This window comes from Mangifera indica, chromosome 18, assembly GCF_011075055.1.
Source record: "Mangifera indica cultivar Alphonso chromosome 18, CATAS_Mindica_2.1, whole genome shotgun sequence".
NCBI classification, from domain to species: Eukaryota; Viridiplantae; Streptophyta; class Magnoliopsida; order Sapindales; family Anacardiaceae; genus Mangifera; species Mangifera indica.
In genome coordinates this window covers 7302163-7320558 of record NC_058154.1, presented here as the reverse complement: position 1 = coordinate 7320558, position 18396 = coordinate 7302163, and the positions used below count along the sequence as shown (strand labels likewise).

General features: G+C 32.5%; 1 protein-coding gene and 1 long non-coding RNA gene across 3 annotated transcripts; one reads left to right on the top strand and one right to left on the bottom strand.

Moving 5' to 3' along the window:
* The first annotated feature begins 5523 nt into the window (after window positions 1-5523).
* On the top strand, window positions 5524-6447 carry LOC123202200. Its single transcript, XR_006498940.1, has 2 exons — window positions 5524-5778; window positions 6394-6447. It is a non-coding gene; the product is annotated as an uncharacterized LOC123202200 (long non-coding RNA).
* On the bottom strand, window positions 6408-9748 carry LOC123202199 (phosphatidylinositol 4-kinase gamma 3-like). Of its 2 annotated transcripts, none has more exons than XM_044618036.1 (3): window positions 9654-9748; window positions 7434-9113; window positions 6408-6932 (listed from the first exon to the last, which is right to left on the bottom strand). In XM_044618036.1, exons 2-3 carry the CDS (start codon window positions 8808-8810, stop codon window positions 6555-6557), a joined length of 1755 nt encoding a protein of 584 aa, XP_044473971.1. In that variant the 5' UTR covers window positions 8811-9113; window positions 9654-9748; the 3' UTR covers window positions 6408-6554. The 2 variants fall into 2 exon arrangements, with proteins under 2 accessions (XP_044473971.1, XP_044473970.1); XM_044618035.1 differs by having other exon boundaries at window positions 9579-9728.
* Window positions 9749-18396: the final 8648 nt, after the last annotated feature.

Below are 18396 nucleotides of genomic sequence, written 5' to 3'. Positions count from 1 at the left end.
TGGAAAAGTGTTGTTGATTTATTCACTATTTGATTTTTTTTTTTTTGCTGATGGAGATTGTTGCATATGTGGAGCCATAATCGTTGATAATATTGTTATTTTTCTCTTTTCATTAGTTGGATGTGATTCTTTGAGACCTCTTTTGCTAGATAGTGCAATTTTGTTCATAATTTACTCATTCTAATTTTAGGGACAATGTTTGCACTTTCATCCAATTTCATCACATGAGCTTATACTGAGCTAAGGAGTTTTCATCCTTTTCTTCTTCTCTGATCCATGCTTAGTTATGTTTTCTTTATTACATGTTGAATAAACATTGAGGACAATGTTTGTCTTACGTGTGGGGGGAGTCTTTAATGTCAATTTTGCAATTTTATTTTCAATTCTTAGATTAGGTTTATTTTTTATGCAGTTTTTATTTTCAGTTTAATTAAGCCTACATTTGTTTATCTTTGCTTTGATTTTGGACTAAATTTTGCAAATTCACTTTTAGTACCTTAAAAGACACAAATGTGAAAATATTTTTGGGTGATTTGAATTATTAGAGCACCTTTGGCAATCGAACCCATTTTTTGTTTCTAAAAGGGCAAAGAGTGTTGAGACATTCATGATTGGTGATAGAGTTACGATTGTTGCATTTGTCATTCAGAGTTTGTTGTGCATGTGGTCGTCTTTTTCGAAATTGTTTTGCTTACTTAGAGAGGGCTTATCCGTGCATATTTTCTAGTGTCTCACGAGTCCTAGAACTTGTCACTCAATCTTTCGAGGTGAAATAAAAGTTGCATGCATTGATAAGGGATATGATATAGGCATTTCTTTGATTCTTTGTATACCCCAAATTGCCTTATTCTCTTAGTTAACCTTTATAAATGTTTAATCTGTTGTTAGCCCTTTGAGCCATTTTCTTTTGTGTTTTATTTACAACCTTTTGCACTTTCTTTGTTTTAACCCTTAATCACCCACCTAGCTAATAAATATATTAAACATACCCTTTATATGAGTTATATTATTGATGAGATGAATGGATTTGCATGTGATTTTTTAGTTCAATTGAAAAGGAAGAAAAAAAAAAAAGAGAAAGTCATGGCATTATCATTCTATATGCCCTATGTACAAACAAATAAGTTTGGGGGATTTTGAGAGAATTATATATATTCATACATGTAGCAAAACAAAAAAAAAAAACAAACAAAAAAAAAAAGAGAGAAAAAAAAAAGATATCTGAAAAAAAAAAGAGAAAAGAAAATAGAAAAAACAATCTCTTCACATATTATTAGTGCAATTTATATTTCTTTTTTATTCTTTGTTTTGTAATCATGCAGATCTTTACTTCCTCATTAATAGTATACTCATGTTCATTTGTTAACTCATTTATCCTTTTATTCTTGAACCCATACCCCTAGCCACGTTACAACCTAAATAAAGACCTATTGATCCTTTTAAAATGCATTGCACCTTCATTAGTGGAGATAGGTTGTTTGATTTTGCCTATGGGACTTGATTGAATTTATTTAGAGATCATGAAGATTGCTAAGTACGTATATGCCTATCTGAAGTGCATCAGTTTTGGTGAGACTAATCATTGCATACATTTTCAGTTTGATTTTTGTGACTCTTGTTTTCTTTGGATCCGAGATAGAGTGTCTCTTGCACTTCGGTTTTAAAGAGCAAGTTTTGGCTTTCGATTGCATTAAGGTCACTTTAAGAATTCAATTACCTAAACCCTATTGATCCTTTCAATTTTCCCTTTTGTTTCACTTTTGTTCCTTTTTGCTTGAGGACAAGCAAGTTCTCAAGTTTGGGGGAGTTTGATGTGTGTATGAAATACACACAAATAAAGTTATAATAGTATAGTTTTTAAGTGAATTTTGGTCCATTTTGTCAAATTCTTTAAGTTTTATTTAATCTTGATGGCTTGATCTTATTTTGTTCTTTGAATTATATTTTTAGATGATATGGAGTCATTCAAACCTCTTTTAGAGTGAAAATGGAAGCTTAAAGAAACAAATAAGAAGGATTTACATCAGGAGGCAGAGAGTAATTATGGGCAATCTTATGGTCATAATTGGTGCCCATAATTACTAGGTGTAAAGAAAAAAAAACAGAAAGTAGGGTTAAGTGACAGGTATAAAAAGAAAATTACGTCTTCTCCACCACGGGAACCAAATATACAACAGCTCAAAGGATTTTTAGAGAGAGAAAGCTTCAAGAAACAAATAGAAGAGGGAAGATCCAAGATTAAAGATAGAAAACCTAAGAGAATCAAGATTTGAAGACCTTAGAGTTTTTTTATCTCTCTTATTATCTTCTTTTATTAAATCAAAATGTCTATCTCTCCAACTTTATCTTGTAGCTTGAATTTTATAGACATGAATAGCTAATTTCCTTTGTTAGGGTTTATGATGAATCTATAAATTCTCAAGGATTATGTAATGGGTTTTGATTTTTAATTAATGATGATGAATGTTTGATTTAGTAATTGTGATTTTAACTTCTTGCTTGGTGTTAAGACCCAATACCATGCTTGTTTGTAGATTGGAGTGTGATATTGAAAAATACATACCTAATTAGTTCATGCTTTTGCTAAACCTAGGATTTTATTTAGAGATAAATATAAATCTTTTGTGGATAAATTGATTGTCATAAAAATTAATGGGTTTTGATTAACAACATACCACAAAAGTAGGTACGCTTTTAATCTTAACACTCCTAATTAACCTTGAGAGAGGAATTGGGTAGAATAGGATAATCAACCATCAACAATTCATCATATCATTGATTTTAATTGGATTTGTTACTGATTTTTGAGTAATTGATAGTGAAATCATAAACCCTAGGCTTCTCTATAATTGGTATTTCACTTTTAATTTGCTAGGTGATTAATTTCCTTTGTTAGTTTCGATTTAGTTAGTTTGCTTTATTTTATTAATTTTAATTCAATCCCAATCCATAACTTTTTTATTTCTCTTGCTAATTTAAACTATAAAACAAGCTAGTATTCGACAACCAATCTCTGTAGGATCAACATCTTTCTATATTACTTGATTGACTCGTATACTTGCGAGTCATTGGCAACAAGTGAGTAATATGAAATTTGTTAAAGTAGCTCTATACAAGCATGTGATTAGATTTGATAGGAAAGGAAAGTTAGCTCTAAGATACATAGGTCTTTTTTAGATGTAGAGAGGATTGCTAAAGTAGCATATAGGCTTGTGCTACCAGTAAGCATGAACCATATTCATAATGTATTTCATATCTCATTATTGCATAAACATATGGGTGACCTTTCCCACGTGTTGAGGATAGAGGCGGTGGAGTTAGTAAATAGTTTATCTTATGAGGAATGACCAATACAAATTATGGACAAAAAGATTAAAGAGCTTCATAATTAGAGCATACCACTAGTAAAAGTCCTCTAGATGATTCATAAGATAGAAAAGATTGACTGAGAAGTGGAATAAGACATGGAAGACCCATTAACCCAAGCATTCACATGATTTTTTAGGACAAAATTCATATGAAGAGATGAAATATAATACTCACATGTGCATATGAGGTTATTTTGGTAATTACATATCATTTATGATTTTTAAAAGTATGATATGTTTATGGGGTATGATTAATTATGCTTAAATCAAGATTATATATGAAATAAAGGAATTAACTATCATTTCAAAGAATAGGACGGATGCCGTTTAGTATTTGACAAATGGACAACTTAGATAACGACAAGTCAATAAATGATTTAAGTAATAAATGACCATTCCAAAGAAGCAAACACTCATTCTAGTGGCTTTTGGTCAAAATTCTATAAAAGTAACCATGATTTGCACAATTTATACACCTCAAACACATATAAAATGCTAAACACATATTTATTTCATTATTCTTAGCCTTTGAAAATCAATCAAGAAGTGATATCAAGGCCAAAGGATTGATTCTTTAGCAAGTGTTCGTTATTGCCCAAGTCCAAGTAATGGATTTAATTATGTACATTGTGATCTATATGTGAATGACTTTATTATTGTCTATGAGAATTCTAACTTGGACTGTTTTACATATTAATATGATCTGATGTGTCATTGATGTGTACGGTCTTCAAGTTGATTTTATATAATTATACGCATGTAAGATGATGCTATCCTGTTTTTGGATGATATGTTAAAGTTATGAGTTTTGTTTTGGATATGGTGGATTGAGTCAAGAAATGTGGGTGTCATATAGGTTGTAATTGATGTTATTACGCCTTTAGGCTATAGAAAATTATTAATGGATAATTTGGTGTATGAAATTCTAGCAAGTACAACAGATTTGTTGTTACAGACCCAATGGAATGTTCATTTCAAGGATAAGAACAGTCATTCCATGCGAAATAAAGGATAATAAAAATTACGATGGAATGCTCATCCCAAGGACAAGAACCGTTCCATGAATGTTTATTCTAAAGCAGAGAATTGTCATTTCATATTAAAATTAACAAAAAATTATTTTATACATAAGAACGGTCAATCTAAAATCTAGAATGCTCATTCTATAGTTCAAAGGGAGGACAATTGTTCCATAATAGAGAACACCTATTCCAACAAGTTGTCCCACAAGTTTAAGGGACGTTTTGAGAACATATAAGTATAAGGCATGCCCACATTAATACATAATGTAAGGGCATGAGTTATGAGGGAGTTATTTAAGAGATGAAGTATTAATATGCCAAAAAGATAAGTTTAGTAAGGGTTTGTGCATAAGTTTATGTTTTTATGAAAACATATTGAATATTCATACACAAAATATGTTAGCAAAAGGAAGGTATACCATGATAGTGTGTTGTATAATACAACTTTTAAAAATTAAAATAATTAAAATAATAAAAAATCTAATTGACACGTTATTATTTTAAAAAATATCATAAACACTCTTAAAAATTTAAAATTTCTCATATACACCTTTATTATATCATTATTTTCTTTAAAAAATGTATCGATTTATATCGATAATATATATCATATCGTAAAATACGTGTTACATCGTATAATATTTTTACTCTATCATATTAATTCGATATGTCTCACAATACATATTATTATTCATCTATATTATATCATATTATATGGAAGATATTAATAACTATGATGTGTCCTATAATTAAAATGAGACTATAGGGAGTTCTTAAGGGTTCAGCCCGGTGGATTACTCGTTTGTCTCTTTTTTTATTGGTCTCGGTATATTTAAGCATAAAAAACTTTTAGAAAATTACTTACAAAAAAAAAATAACTTAGAAAATTATTCATCCCCATCCATTTAGAAAAACAAAAATAGGGTAAGAAAGAAATAGTGAGCGCAACCATCAGTGTGTTAGCCCACCATGTGTTGTTCAGTGGAAGGATAGTTGTCACATCATTTAGGTGCTATCTGGTTTATTTATTTTCTTTTTCACATTTTTGGGATTAATAACAACTAAGGTAATTGGGGCGGTTGAAATTCCCAAAAGTTGGCATACCGTAGGTAGCTCAAGACAATAACGGGTATTTCATTATCAGTGGGATAACGTCCTTTCTAGTTGAATATATTACTTTAAATTAAATTTAAGAGTTTCTTTCATCATGTCAAAGCTTTTTTTTTTTTTTAAGCGTAGACGCACTTAAACTGCAACTGGGAAAACTTAAAAAAAAAAATAATAATTAAATAAAGAAAGCTACAGAATATTCACAGTACAATATTTTCAGGTCAGTACTTTAAAATAGGCACTTTGAATTCCCGGTAAAAGTTTCTTTTAGATAAGAGGTAAGGAGTAGGGATGGCAATGTATCAATAGGGGATATCAATCCCCGTCAGCGAAGGAAAATCAGCGGGGAAAAATATCCCCGCCCCGTTGCTACAAGAGCTATAAAATATTCTTTGTTATTTTAGTTCAAATATAAAGTTTTTATAAAATCTAACAATATGCAATAATCAATCTCTTCATTAGTAGCTCTTCATGTATGTGATTTAGGGTAATTTATAATAACATTAAATTTAACACTTTTCATTCACTTCAATTGATTTTATTAAGTTTATAATTTATTATTTTTTGTGTGTAAAACCTAGTGGATTGACTAACTAAGTTTTGAAGTTGAAATAAAATTAATTTGGTGCATTTACATTTGATAATGAAATTCTAGGTTTTTTTAATATATTATATTAATAGTTTATAAATTAGTAAAAACTAATAATTGATAATTCAAAATTAGTAAAATTAAAGTTATAATTTTAATAAATCATAATTTAAAATTTTCTAAAACTTAATAGTTTCATGGGAGCGGGGACACATGTATCCCCGTCCCCGACCCGTCCCCGATTACGGGGATGAAATCAGGAGGGTCGGGGCCCCTAAAGTCGGGTCCAAATTGCCATCCCTAGTAAGGAGTGATAGCTGCACAAGGTTCTATCGTATTTAAAGATGAGGCAAGCCAAGAAAACAAGTTCAACCAACAACCAACAATTACCCAAACACTGCAGACGACAATAAAAGGACGAATGGACAGTGAAACACTATATACCTAGGCAGTCATACCATTGCCTTACCGGGTCAGCTCATCAAGATGACAATCCATAATGACTTCAACAGCTTCAAGAAATGCATTCTCGCTTGTTCCTGGAAGCACAGCTTCCTGTGCTTCCTGAACAATCTGCTCAATCACAGACTCATCCTTCAGCGTTTTCCTGCACATGATGCTTCCAATGGCAAAAGGTGAAAGTCCTCTCTTTGCACCTTTCTTCAAAAGCATGGTGGAGATACGAAAGATCCGAGCACACTCTGGTGGCATGTCCCAGCCGTGAAACTTCAGAAGTTCAATATCCCGTTCAGCGTCTAGTGAGTTAATGTAGTCAATGATGTCAGGGGAATAAGGTTGTTGAGCTTGTGGCCAGTAGAGCCAGTCAAACGTACAATCTTCAAACTGTAGGGTAAAAAGAAGTAATGAGAGTCAGAAAATTCTAGTCTAAGAGAAGAAGATTCTGTACATATAACAATCTAATAAATTAAATTGGTCAGCAGTCAAAAGTCGGATTAAAAACCTATTAATGAGGTAAGGAATTTTAAACTATCAGACCTGGCAGTTGAGAACTGAACAATCTCTAAATGAGAAAACAGATTGGGTAATAGATGCGTACCACATTTTTAATTATCAAGCATCTATGCATCAAATGAAATATGTCTCTCAGAAATAACAGACAAGTTCTCAAACAATATATCAAGGTGTCTAAACTATTCGATAATACAATTTTGTTCCATAGCAATCCATAAAAAAGACAATGAAAATAATCATCAAAGCCAGCAATTAGATCATGAAGCCTAATTTCAAGAAGGATGTATTAGGTCAAAAAATAGGAAACTTTAAACTGAATAACATATTAGAAGACATATATTAGAAATAGATAGAAGAAAAGTAAAGACATACATTCTCAGGCAAGCAATAGCCATGATCAATTGGAATAAGCCTGATCTGATCTTCTTCATCTTTGCTAACCAATATATTCCCAGCATGCCTATCTGCATTTGCCAACCTGATGTCCAGCACAGTGATCTTATGTATCTCATCCACTGGAAAAGCAGTAGGTCCCATATCCTCACAACTTCCTATATTCTTCATGAACATTTGCAGTGATCCAATCTTCACATTCTTGGCAGCATTTTCATAACCCTCTGGATGATTGAATCCTTTGTGCAAGCACTTAACCATAACTGTGGGAGGAACCCCAGCGAAGCCTCTCCCCTTATCATTATAAGGTTGCAATGCACCCTTTGGATAATCCAAAATGTATGCTGCAACTTCCCTTAATGCTCCTTCTCCAACTCTCGTGCCTTTCTTCAATCCTTCACCATCTTCTGACAAAGGTAAGCCTCGAGGATTATTCACAGCCATTGGCTCTTCATCAATTGGTTTAAAAACAGAAATATACTTCTGACCTGATGAATCTTGCATATAATAAGCTCCTCCTGATCCCTCAGAGGTGCGAACAGGTTCATAACCTTTGTCTAACCCATCAAAAGTATATTCAATTAGCTTTTTAATTTCTAATGGTAAATCAATATTGGAATCAACAACAAAAGGTTCCAAAAGGAAATCTCTTTGTAATAATTTCCTATCTGTGACCTTACATCCCGTGAGTATGGTTTCCAACTGGTTTTCTCCAGCAACATCAGCTACCTTCTCATTCAAATTATTAGCATCAATAGACACTTCAAAATGTTTCTCAACAGGTTTAGCCCTTACTTTAGCAGACTTCCTAATCAGCAAGTGAACAATAGAATCATTATTTTTACATAAATCAGTTATGAGTCTCTTATCTTCAAGCTCCTCACCATTACATATCAGTTCTTGATCCTTGAGATCAACAAGCCCTTTTCCCTTTTTAGCAATTTGCTGCTTCACATAACCTACATTTCTACTCCTATCAACATGAAATTCAAACACCTTACCACATACAGTCGTCACAGTGATGGCTTGCAGATCTGAAAGTTTAAGCACCAAATGCAAAACATTTCCATCGGCAAGCCCATAGTCCTTAACAAAAGAATTGGTCCTAGCCAGTTCCCTCCCTCTGTACACCAGTTTCTGCTTCTTCACAAAAGGCCCCTTGAAACTCTGAATCCTCAACTTCACAGAAGCAATTGAATCTGACTCCATAACACTCATGGGAATCACAGATCCCCCAACACTCAGAAAAATCAAGATCAGGTCATCCACAGGCAGACCATGTCGATGGGTAACATTCCCCGAAAAGCTCAAGGATTCTTCAAGAACCGGACTAAGTGCTACACAAGCAATTGACATTTTTATCTTGTAGATCTAAAACCCTGCATACCGTATATCAAATTACTCCTTCTATCTACAACTTCTAAACCCTACAAAGCCATTAAGAATTACTAAAATTTACAAACTTCTACCAGGAAAACCTAAAACCTCCAAATTAACAAACAATTAAAATTCCAAATCTGCACCCAAAAGATGAATCCTTGAGTAATAGGGTTATAAACCCTAATCCTACCCTAGGCTGTTGTTACTTTGTCGTCCATCTTTAATTCCCAAAATTATCCTCAAAGGGCTTAGGGTTTATGTAGCTTCACTGCAAATACCCTACAATAAAAACAAAATTTCACCAATCAGAGAATGAAAGACATAACAAACTCAATTACAGGGAAAAAAAAAAAACCAATTGCACCAAGTTGAAAACAAAAATGACAAGGTCTTTGAACCAGTGGATTAATGCATTTTAAACAGCTGAGATTATATTTTATCTTGTAAAATTGCGATCCAAATAATGAATATAAACTTACTTTTTCTAGTCAGAAGATGAAGTACTAAGAAAATGAATTACAATTAACTAAATTTATCTGTCTCTGTTTCCAAAAAAAAATGATAACAGAAAACAACAATCTATTTGACCAAGCCAACAGTTTCACTCTCTCTATCACAGCTTAATATCAGGAATCCTCAAATTCTTTCAAAATTTAAACCAAAAATAATTAAATCAATCAGATACAGAGCTGTATAATTTCTTCAATTGAACTTACACAAAAATTAAAACCTAATGATTCATACCTTTGAGGAGCCGAAATGAAAATTGGATTGAATGACTATTAAAGGAGAATAAAATAAGAAGGGATCATTGCTTACCCATGAAATTTTATTAGACTTTCTCACCTACTCGAGAAACTTCGTGGTGAATTCAAAAACTCTAATAAAACGTTAACGTGTTGAAATTTATTATTATTTATTGTCAATCTGTCTTTGTAATTATTATTATTTTTTTCTAGGTACGACTTTGACTGAGACTTGGTGAGCAATTCACGGAGTTAACGGCCGTTACTTTCACTAAATAGAATATTCGCCAGAAAAAATCTTTAATACTTATTATTGTTGTAAATATGGTGAATTTTGGTGGGAATGCTTTTAATGAAAAGGAGGACTGGGCAGTGAAAATTGAGAGGTGGAATGATATTATTGGTTTTGGGAGGTGGAATGATATTATTGGTTTTAGGTAATGGAATTTGTCTCTCCGCTCCGTCAAAGAATTCAGGAAGATTGAAATTTTCCCCTTTTTTTTTTTTTTATAAATATATTATTCTTCTCAAGACTTAAATAAAAATCTTATAATAATATTTTAATTTTTTAAAATATCTTTATTGATGTAATTTATATAAAAAAAAATATTATCGCTCTCTTTTTTCTCAATCTTTTAGTGAGAAAGAGACAAAAAATACTAAATTTATTGAGAGAATTAATATTTGTTATAAAGATTTTACAGTAAAATTATTTATATTTAAATCAGTATGTTATGTGTTTTCTTTATAAATAATTAAAAATCAAATAATATAAAGTAGATTTATGTTCATAAATTCATATGAAATTTAATTTTATTATGATTTTATATTATTAAATTATTTAATATTATTATTTAATATTATTTTTATTATTTAAAATTATTATAATATTACATTAATAGTTATAAAATATAAAATTTTAAATCTAAAAAATTTTCAAAGAAAAACGGTTTATGTTGCCAACACCTGCTGGTTTATGTTTTCTGAATTCTCTTTCATGCAATGGGTTATATAAGTTAAAATATTTGAAAATCACTTTTTTTTACTTCTAAATTTTTGCAGTGGGCTTAGGGGTGCAAGTAAGGAAGAATCCAAGAATTTTTTAATTTAGTGGGGCCCATTGCATGAAGGAGAACTAAAATCTTTAAATTCATTTGCAATATTTTAACTTATATGACCCCTGCATGAAAGAGAATTGAATTCAAAAATGGCCAAAGGACTATTTCCCACCCAAGTATGCTGAAATGTCAAGTTTTCACCATTTATCTTTTATAATACCAAACACCCACCTATGAGTAGTTAAAATTAACGGTAGTAAGAGTAAAATCGTCATTTTCTCTATAATATTAAAAATAAACTAAAATATAATCAATTTTTGTCCCCCTAAACTTTAAAAACTAAAATTTTCTTCTAGCCTAAGTTTTAAAAAATAGTAGTTTCACCCTAAGGTTTCATTTTGAAATATCTGGTGACATCTCCAGCACCATTGCCAATGGTCTCTCCCTCCGGAAGCATCCTCTCCTTTCGACGATTTCTTTCCTCTTATTTGAAGGTTCGATCGACGTCGGAGACACCTTAGGAGACGAAGAACTTCATCGGGGAAGATAAAGTTCTTCGTCTTCGGGAAGACGAAGAACTTCATCTTCCCCGACGAAGTTCTTCTCTCCCAAGGCCTCTCCAACGTCGATCAGGCCTCCAAATGGGAGGAAAGAGATCGCCGGAAGGAGAGGATGCTTCGAGAGAGAGAGGTCGTCGACAATGACACATGAGATGTCGTCGGAGATTTCAAAACGAAACCCTAGGGTAAAACTGTTATTTTTTAAAACTTAGGTTGGGAAAAACTTTTAGTTTTTAAAGTTTAGGGGGGCAAAAAGAGATAAAATTTCAAGCGGTTAGGATTTCATTAATTTTAACTGCTCATGGGTGGGTGTTTGGTATTATGAAAGATAAAGGGTGTAAACTTGACATTTCAACATACCTTGGGTGGGAAATAGTCATTTGGCCTTCAAAAAACATAAAACCAGTGGGAGTTGGAGTCACTAAGGGGTTGGCGATGTAAACCTATTCTTCATCTGAAAATTTTTCAGATTTAAATTTTTTTATTTTATAATTATTAATATAATATTAAACAATATTATAACAACTTTAAACAATAAAAATAACATGAAATAACAATATTAAATAATCTAACAACATGAAATTACAACAAAATTAAATTTCACATGAACTCATAAACATGAATTTATCATACATTATTTGATTTTTAATTTTTCATAAAGAAAACACATAACATACAAGTTTTATTGTTTAATCACATGTCTTCTTTACTGAAGAATTTTTTTTTCGTACTGCAGAAATTTCTTCCTAACTAGAAAGTTAAGGAAAAAAAGAGATATGATATTCTCTCTTTCTGTATGAGTTACATTAATGAAGGTATTTTAGAAAAATGTAATACTGTTGTGATATTTTTGTTTAAGCTTTAAAATGAGTAGTCACTCTTTAAATCAATTTTGGAGAAGACAGAAGCACCATATAACTCATCAAGTCTAGGGATAGGATACCTATACTTGATGGTTATATTGTTAATGACTCTACTATCCACACACATCCTATATGAGCCATCTTTCTTAGGAACAAGTAGGGCTGGAACGGAACATGGACTTATACTGGGCCTTACAAAGCCTTTTTCAATCAATTTTTCCACTTGCCTTTTCAACTCTTTAGTCTCTATAGGATTGCATCTATAAGCTGGCTTATTGGGCAATGGTGCATCTGAAACTAAGTCAATTTGATGTTCAATGCCTCATATAGGAGAGAGGCCGGATAGAAGCTCTAATGAGAACACATCTTCGAATTTGGCCAAGAGAGGTTGAACTAAAGGATAGGTTTCTTTCTTCTCGTGTTTGATCTCCCTTTCAAATATAAGTAATGCAAAGACAAGTTGCAAACTCAAGAGAGTCTTTTCTACTTGCTGCCTATTTATATACATACTCTCCCTTCTAGCTTTTTTCCCTTTAATTGCCTTATTAGCTTCTTGGGGACTAAGAGGTAGCAAAGTAATGGTATTCTCTTTGAATTTAAAGGAATAAGTGTGCTTTTTACCATTATGAGTCACTTCTCTATCAAATTGTCAAGATCTCCCTAGCAACAAATGGCATACATCCATGGGAACTACATCACACACAATTGCATCTTGGTAATGTTTGCCAATAGAGAAGGAAACAAGTACTTATTTGGCTACTTAAAGGCTAGTCCCATTGCTCAACCATTGAAGCTTATATGGTTGAGGATGAGGTATGCTAGACAATCCAAGTTTCTCCACTAATGTAAATAAAGTCACATTTGCATAACTTCCACTATCTATAATCAAAGAACACACCTTGCCTCTAATGGTGCATCTTGATAGAAAAATTTGGAGCCTTTATTCCTTATGTGGAAATGACTTGGAATGCAATGCTCTTCTAATCACTAACATCTCTCCTTCATCAGCCCTTTGCATGACTTCCTTTTTTTCTTCTTCGACAGCTCCATCTTCATGGCCATAATCTTCATTTTCTTCACTTCTTGAAGAGATTCTTCAATAGCTTGAATCTCTATCAATGACAAAGCTCTTCTATTTAGGCATTCGGCTTAGAAGTGTCCATAGCTTTGGCATTTGAAACATTTTTTATTGGAGAGATCAAGTTTTCCCATCTTTGGTTTGTTTTTGCTAGGTTCTACCACATTTTCTTTCCCTTTCTCCTTGGAAGTGGTTTCGGTAGCCTTATAGTTGGATGGGGAACCCTTTTGAAAGGTGGTTCCCTTATTAAAAGGAGGACTTTTAGAGAATAAAGTCCCTTTGGTAAATGGCTTGGCACCCATAGACTTCATGGCCTTCTTTTGCTTCTCCACCTTAATAACCAACTTACAAATATCTTCAAAAGTGCAATATGGTTGCAACTCCACCTTATGAACAATGTCTTGGTTTAAGCCACCAATGAATCTTGCAATGGTTTGCTCTTTCACTTTTGGCAGCTCATTCCTCAATAATACCTTCTCAAACTCCCTTATGTAGTGCTCTACTTCATCACTTCCTTGCTTAAGGGTGTGTAGCTTGAGGTAAAGATCTTGTTTATGGTTGTCTGAGAGGAATCTTCTCTTCATAAGCTTCTTTAGTTTCTCCCAAGATCTCAGGCTTTCTTTACCGTCCATTTCCCTTTGCTTCTTGAGATTTTCCCACCACAAGGATGCATAATCCTTGAATTTCAAGATGGCAAACTTGCATTTATTCTCATCCGAATAACCCTTATATTCAAAAACTCTCTCAATAGTATGTAACCAATTAACAAAATCATACGAACTCATTCTCCCTTCGAATTCTGGAATTTCAATCTTTAAACCCCTATCATCATCCTTTTCTCTCCTAGGTGGTCTTTCTTGTTCTTCCTCACTTGAGTCATCATGAATTATCAATTCCTTTCTATAATGTTTAGGAGGAGGAGGGGAAGGTCTAATATGTCTTCTTGGGTGATGTAGTTGGGTTGGGTGAGGTAGAGGAGGGGGTATTTGACTTTCTATTGAAGTTTGGGGTTCTGATAAGGGTGTCCGAGTTTGAGTGAGAGTCAAGTCTCTCATCATTTGCATCATTTGATTCATTTGGTCCTTAATGGCCTTAAGTTCTCCTTTGACCTCTTGTTTTAGTGTTATGTGGGTAAATTCCCAATGATGAGGAGGTGAGGAAGATGAGGATGAAGTTTTTTATAAGACATTTTTGGCAATGGTTAGTAGGTAAAGGCTAATGGTTATAAGTGTTTAAGGGTTGGGGGAAGTATTGGTAAGTGTTTAGGTTAAGGAAGGTTTGTGTTTTAGGCAAATTAAGGTTCTGTGAACAGTAACTCTATAGTGAACAGTAAATTTTGATAGTGAACAGTAGCTCCATGAGGTAGAAATCAGTCAACAAATCACACAAACACCTTATACTCTGATACCAAATGGTGCATTTCCATCAAGACAATGTAACAACACACAAACTCAATTCTAGAAATTACTATTTATTTGGCATAGTAACAATTTGTCTTTCAATTTTAACCAATCAAATGACCTACAAATCATGTAAATTATATATCATTGGAAAAGACATTCAAAGAGCTTTCTAATGGTATATAATATCAATCACAACTCAATCAACAAAGTATTCAAAACTAGCTTCAAAGTTTGCTGACAAAAATTGGAAATTGCAAAATCATACACTGTGAACAGTATCCGAGGCATACAACACACATTTACATCTTCACACTTTAGATTTCAAGGGTAACAAGAAAATTAACCAAGGCATAAAGGAAAGTTCCACCAACCTTGGGACCTTCCACCATCAATTCTTCCTCCAAGATGAATTGGATAAAGCAACAAACAAAGAAAAGCTACAAAGTTTTGCTTGAAATTTTCACTACCAAAGGAGTCTAAAGTTTACAAGTGAAAAAGCCATACTTATATACAAGAGGAAGTGGCGACAAAATGAGCATTCATAGGCCATTAATTAGACAAGTAAGCTATGACCTTCATTTAAGCTTAGTCAATCAAATAAACTAATGTCATACCATATTAATGAAGAAAATGACAAAAAGGGAACAATTTTTCCCTAAAAAGTGGAACTATGTCGACCAACTAAAGTTACTTGTTTCCTTTTTAGTTGCAATTCAACTAAATGGGTTTTATGGCATCTTGGGCTCCAATTTAAGTGATGGATGGCTACCTCATCTACTTGGGTTTCAAAGTGGGCTTGTAGTTGGCTTCTTGGACTCATTTAAGCTTCCATTTCATTAAGGCCTTAGTTGCAAGTAATGAGAGTGCACCCAAAAGTAAAGTTGGGTCAAACTGGAGATGGCAAAGGTTCTTTGGGCTTGCATGGAGCTTTTCCCTCATTCCCTTCATTAGTTTGGGCCAAATAGTGCATGGCTAAGAACTTGGGAGCTGAAAATGTTGAAATGGTCAGAGATACATCATCCAGTCTTGCATGTCTACACTTAAAATGAATTAGTTGAATCTCTTATCAAATGACTTCAAGTAATTGCACGTATTTTGTTATTAAGAACTCAATTACCAACTTTTATGTGGGAACATGCTATATTATATTTTTTAGCATTAATTCGTTTGCGACCTTTCTTTTATCATCAGTACTTTCCCAGATAATTGGTTCTTGGTCACTAGCTTAATATATCTCATTTGAGGATATTTGGTTGTGTTATCTCTATTGTGTCTCCTAAACACACAACTTTGTTTGAGAATTTATGTTAGATACAATTTACCATCTATCATTAGATATCTAGAATCATTAATAGGTAGACCTGGCCACGGGCCGGTTTGACCCGTGAACCGAACCGAAACCGGCCCGGATAAACCCGGAACCGGAACCGGCAGACCCAGAACCGGACTGAACCAGAACCGAAACCGTAGCTCTGCGGTTCGGTTCCGGTTCACATAAATTGGAACCGTGGAATCGTCGGTTCACACCGGTTTATGAACCGGCGGTTTACTGTGCTGAACCAAATAAAATTTGAAATTTTTTTGAAATTTTTTTGATTTTTTTTTGAATTTTATTTAAAAAGGCAACGGTTCCCTGCGCAGGGAACCGTTGCCTTTTGAAGGAAAAATTGCAGGGGAGGGACAAATCCCCTGCAATTTTCAGAGAAAATGCAGGGGACTTGGTCCCCTGCAATTTCTCTGAATCTCAATTCACCCCCTTATTTTTAATTTTTTCAAAAAAGTTTTTTCCTATATATACTCCTCCAAATTCCATTCTCTCAAATTTCAATCTTTCTACTCTCTCACTCAATCCTTCAAACTCTCATTCTCATTCTTTAAACTCTTAATACTCTCTCAATCTTTCAATTCAATCAAATTTTCTTAAATTTAATTAAATTCTTTCTTAATTTTTTATTAATTTCAATTTCAATTTTAAATTTTTTTATACAATTCATAATTAATTATAGAATTTATTTCTATAATTAATTTTATTAATTATTTATTTATTATCTTTTATAATTAATCATATAATTTATTTATATAATTAATTTTATTTATTGTAATTAAGTCCAAGCCTTTATTTTAATTTTTAATTATTGTAATTAATAATTTAAAAATTAAATCAAGATCATATATTAGAATTGACTGTTCAATATCGGTTCCGAATCGGGGCCATGAACCGGAACCGGCGGTTCCGAACCGTGGACGAACCGTCCTGTTACGATTTCGGTTCAGGGTCCTTATATTTTCGAACCGTGAACCGGCGGTTCCGAACCGAAACCGACGGTTCATGAACCGTGGCTAGGTCTATTAATAGGTGATATTTTTACTACACAATTTATAAATTGTCACTTTGATGAGACAACATTCCCACGTTTAAGGGAAAAGAAAATGTCTCTTAAAGTTGGCATAAACTTACTTGATATATACCTACCGTGTCTCATCTATATTCTCGCACATCCTAAAATGAAATTGAAGTGCAGAAGATAGTGTGTTTATAAATTATTGTCAATCACATGTCTAATGTATTTGTAGATACGACAAAAGTGATAAGATCACATGTACCAACTACTAATACACCAGTAAGAATTAATGTGACTGTTGAATAGTCTAGTCGAGTCTTGATTGATCAATCTATTGCACACCATAAGCGTGGTAGATTTATTAGATTGAAGGGCACTATTCCTCGAAAAAGAAAGGTAAACAATCAAATAGATATCAATTATGATTATCCTAAAATGAATGAAAAATTCATATTCTCTAATGTTCCTTCAAAAGAGGGTATGATCCCTAAAGAAACTCAAGCCCTTGAAGTGGTATAAACCCCTGAAGTGGCATAAACCCCTGAAATAGTACAAAATATTGAAGAATAGAAAAATGATAATACTAAAATATTTTTAAATTATGTTTATACACAAGAAATGTGCAACCGTAAAATAGTTAACATTGATGATGTATTCTCATTTGCAGTAACTACTGAAATTATGAATAATGATAATTTGGAACCACGTACTGTGATTAAGTACAGACAAAGACATGATTGATCTAAATGGGAAGAACCCATTCAAGCAGAATTGACACAAAAAAAAAAATAGTCTTGTATTTATCCTTTCGGGACATTGATGAAGAGTTGTGTAAAAAACTCATTTAATATTATCCATCCAATTTTATAAAATTTAGATTCAAATATTGTTATATTTAAGGTTTTCATAACCGGACCGGAATAAAAACCGTTTTAAGTACCGGTTTTGGTCGGACCGGTTGGACCGTTTGGACCAAAATTACAATTTTATGTAAAAACATAAAAAAATTATGTCTAATTAGTAATTACATATATTTGACACATTAAATTTTACACTATGCATACTTTTCAATTTTCACAATTAACAAAATATATGCATTATTAAACATAAATGTAATAAGTAATAACAATTAACTTTACATCAAAACAAAATATATGCATTAAACAAATCCAATTCTATAAACACATACATTATTAATTGTTACAACATATATCTTACCATAGAAAACAATTATATCCAATATGAATAATATTATATGTTCTTATTTTGTATATATAATTTTATACATATTTATATATATTATTATATAATTTAATATTATTTTTATCCATTCATGTAAAATAGATAATTGTAAGTTATGATAAAGCAAGTATCTCTGCATGATTCACCAACCAAACAAAACGCACCTTAGTCAGGCAAAAAATCAAACACAAGGTGGGCAAATCTTCACATGATATTCAACAAACACACAACCACAAACCTCCCACAACTGAAAATGCCGAAATCAAACAC

Bases quoted from the DNA above. Each gene is read 5' to 3' on its own strand.
- LOC123202199 (XM_044618036.1), bottom strand. From the start codon at position 8,810: ATGTCAATTGCTTGTGTAGCACTTAGTCCGGTTCTTGAAGAATCCTTG. The intron at 6,933-7,433 runs GTATGTCTTTAC...TTTACCCTACAG, and splicing joins GCTATTGCTTGCCTGAGAAT to TTTGAAGATTGTACGTTTGA.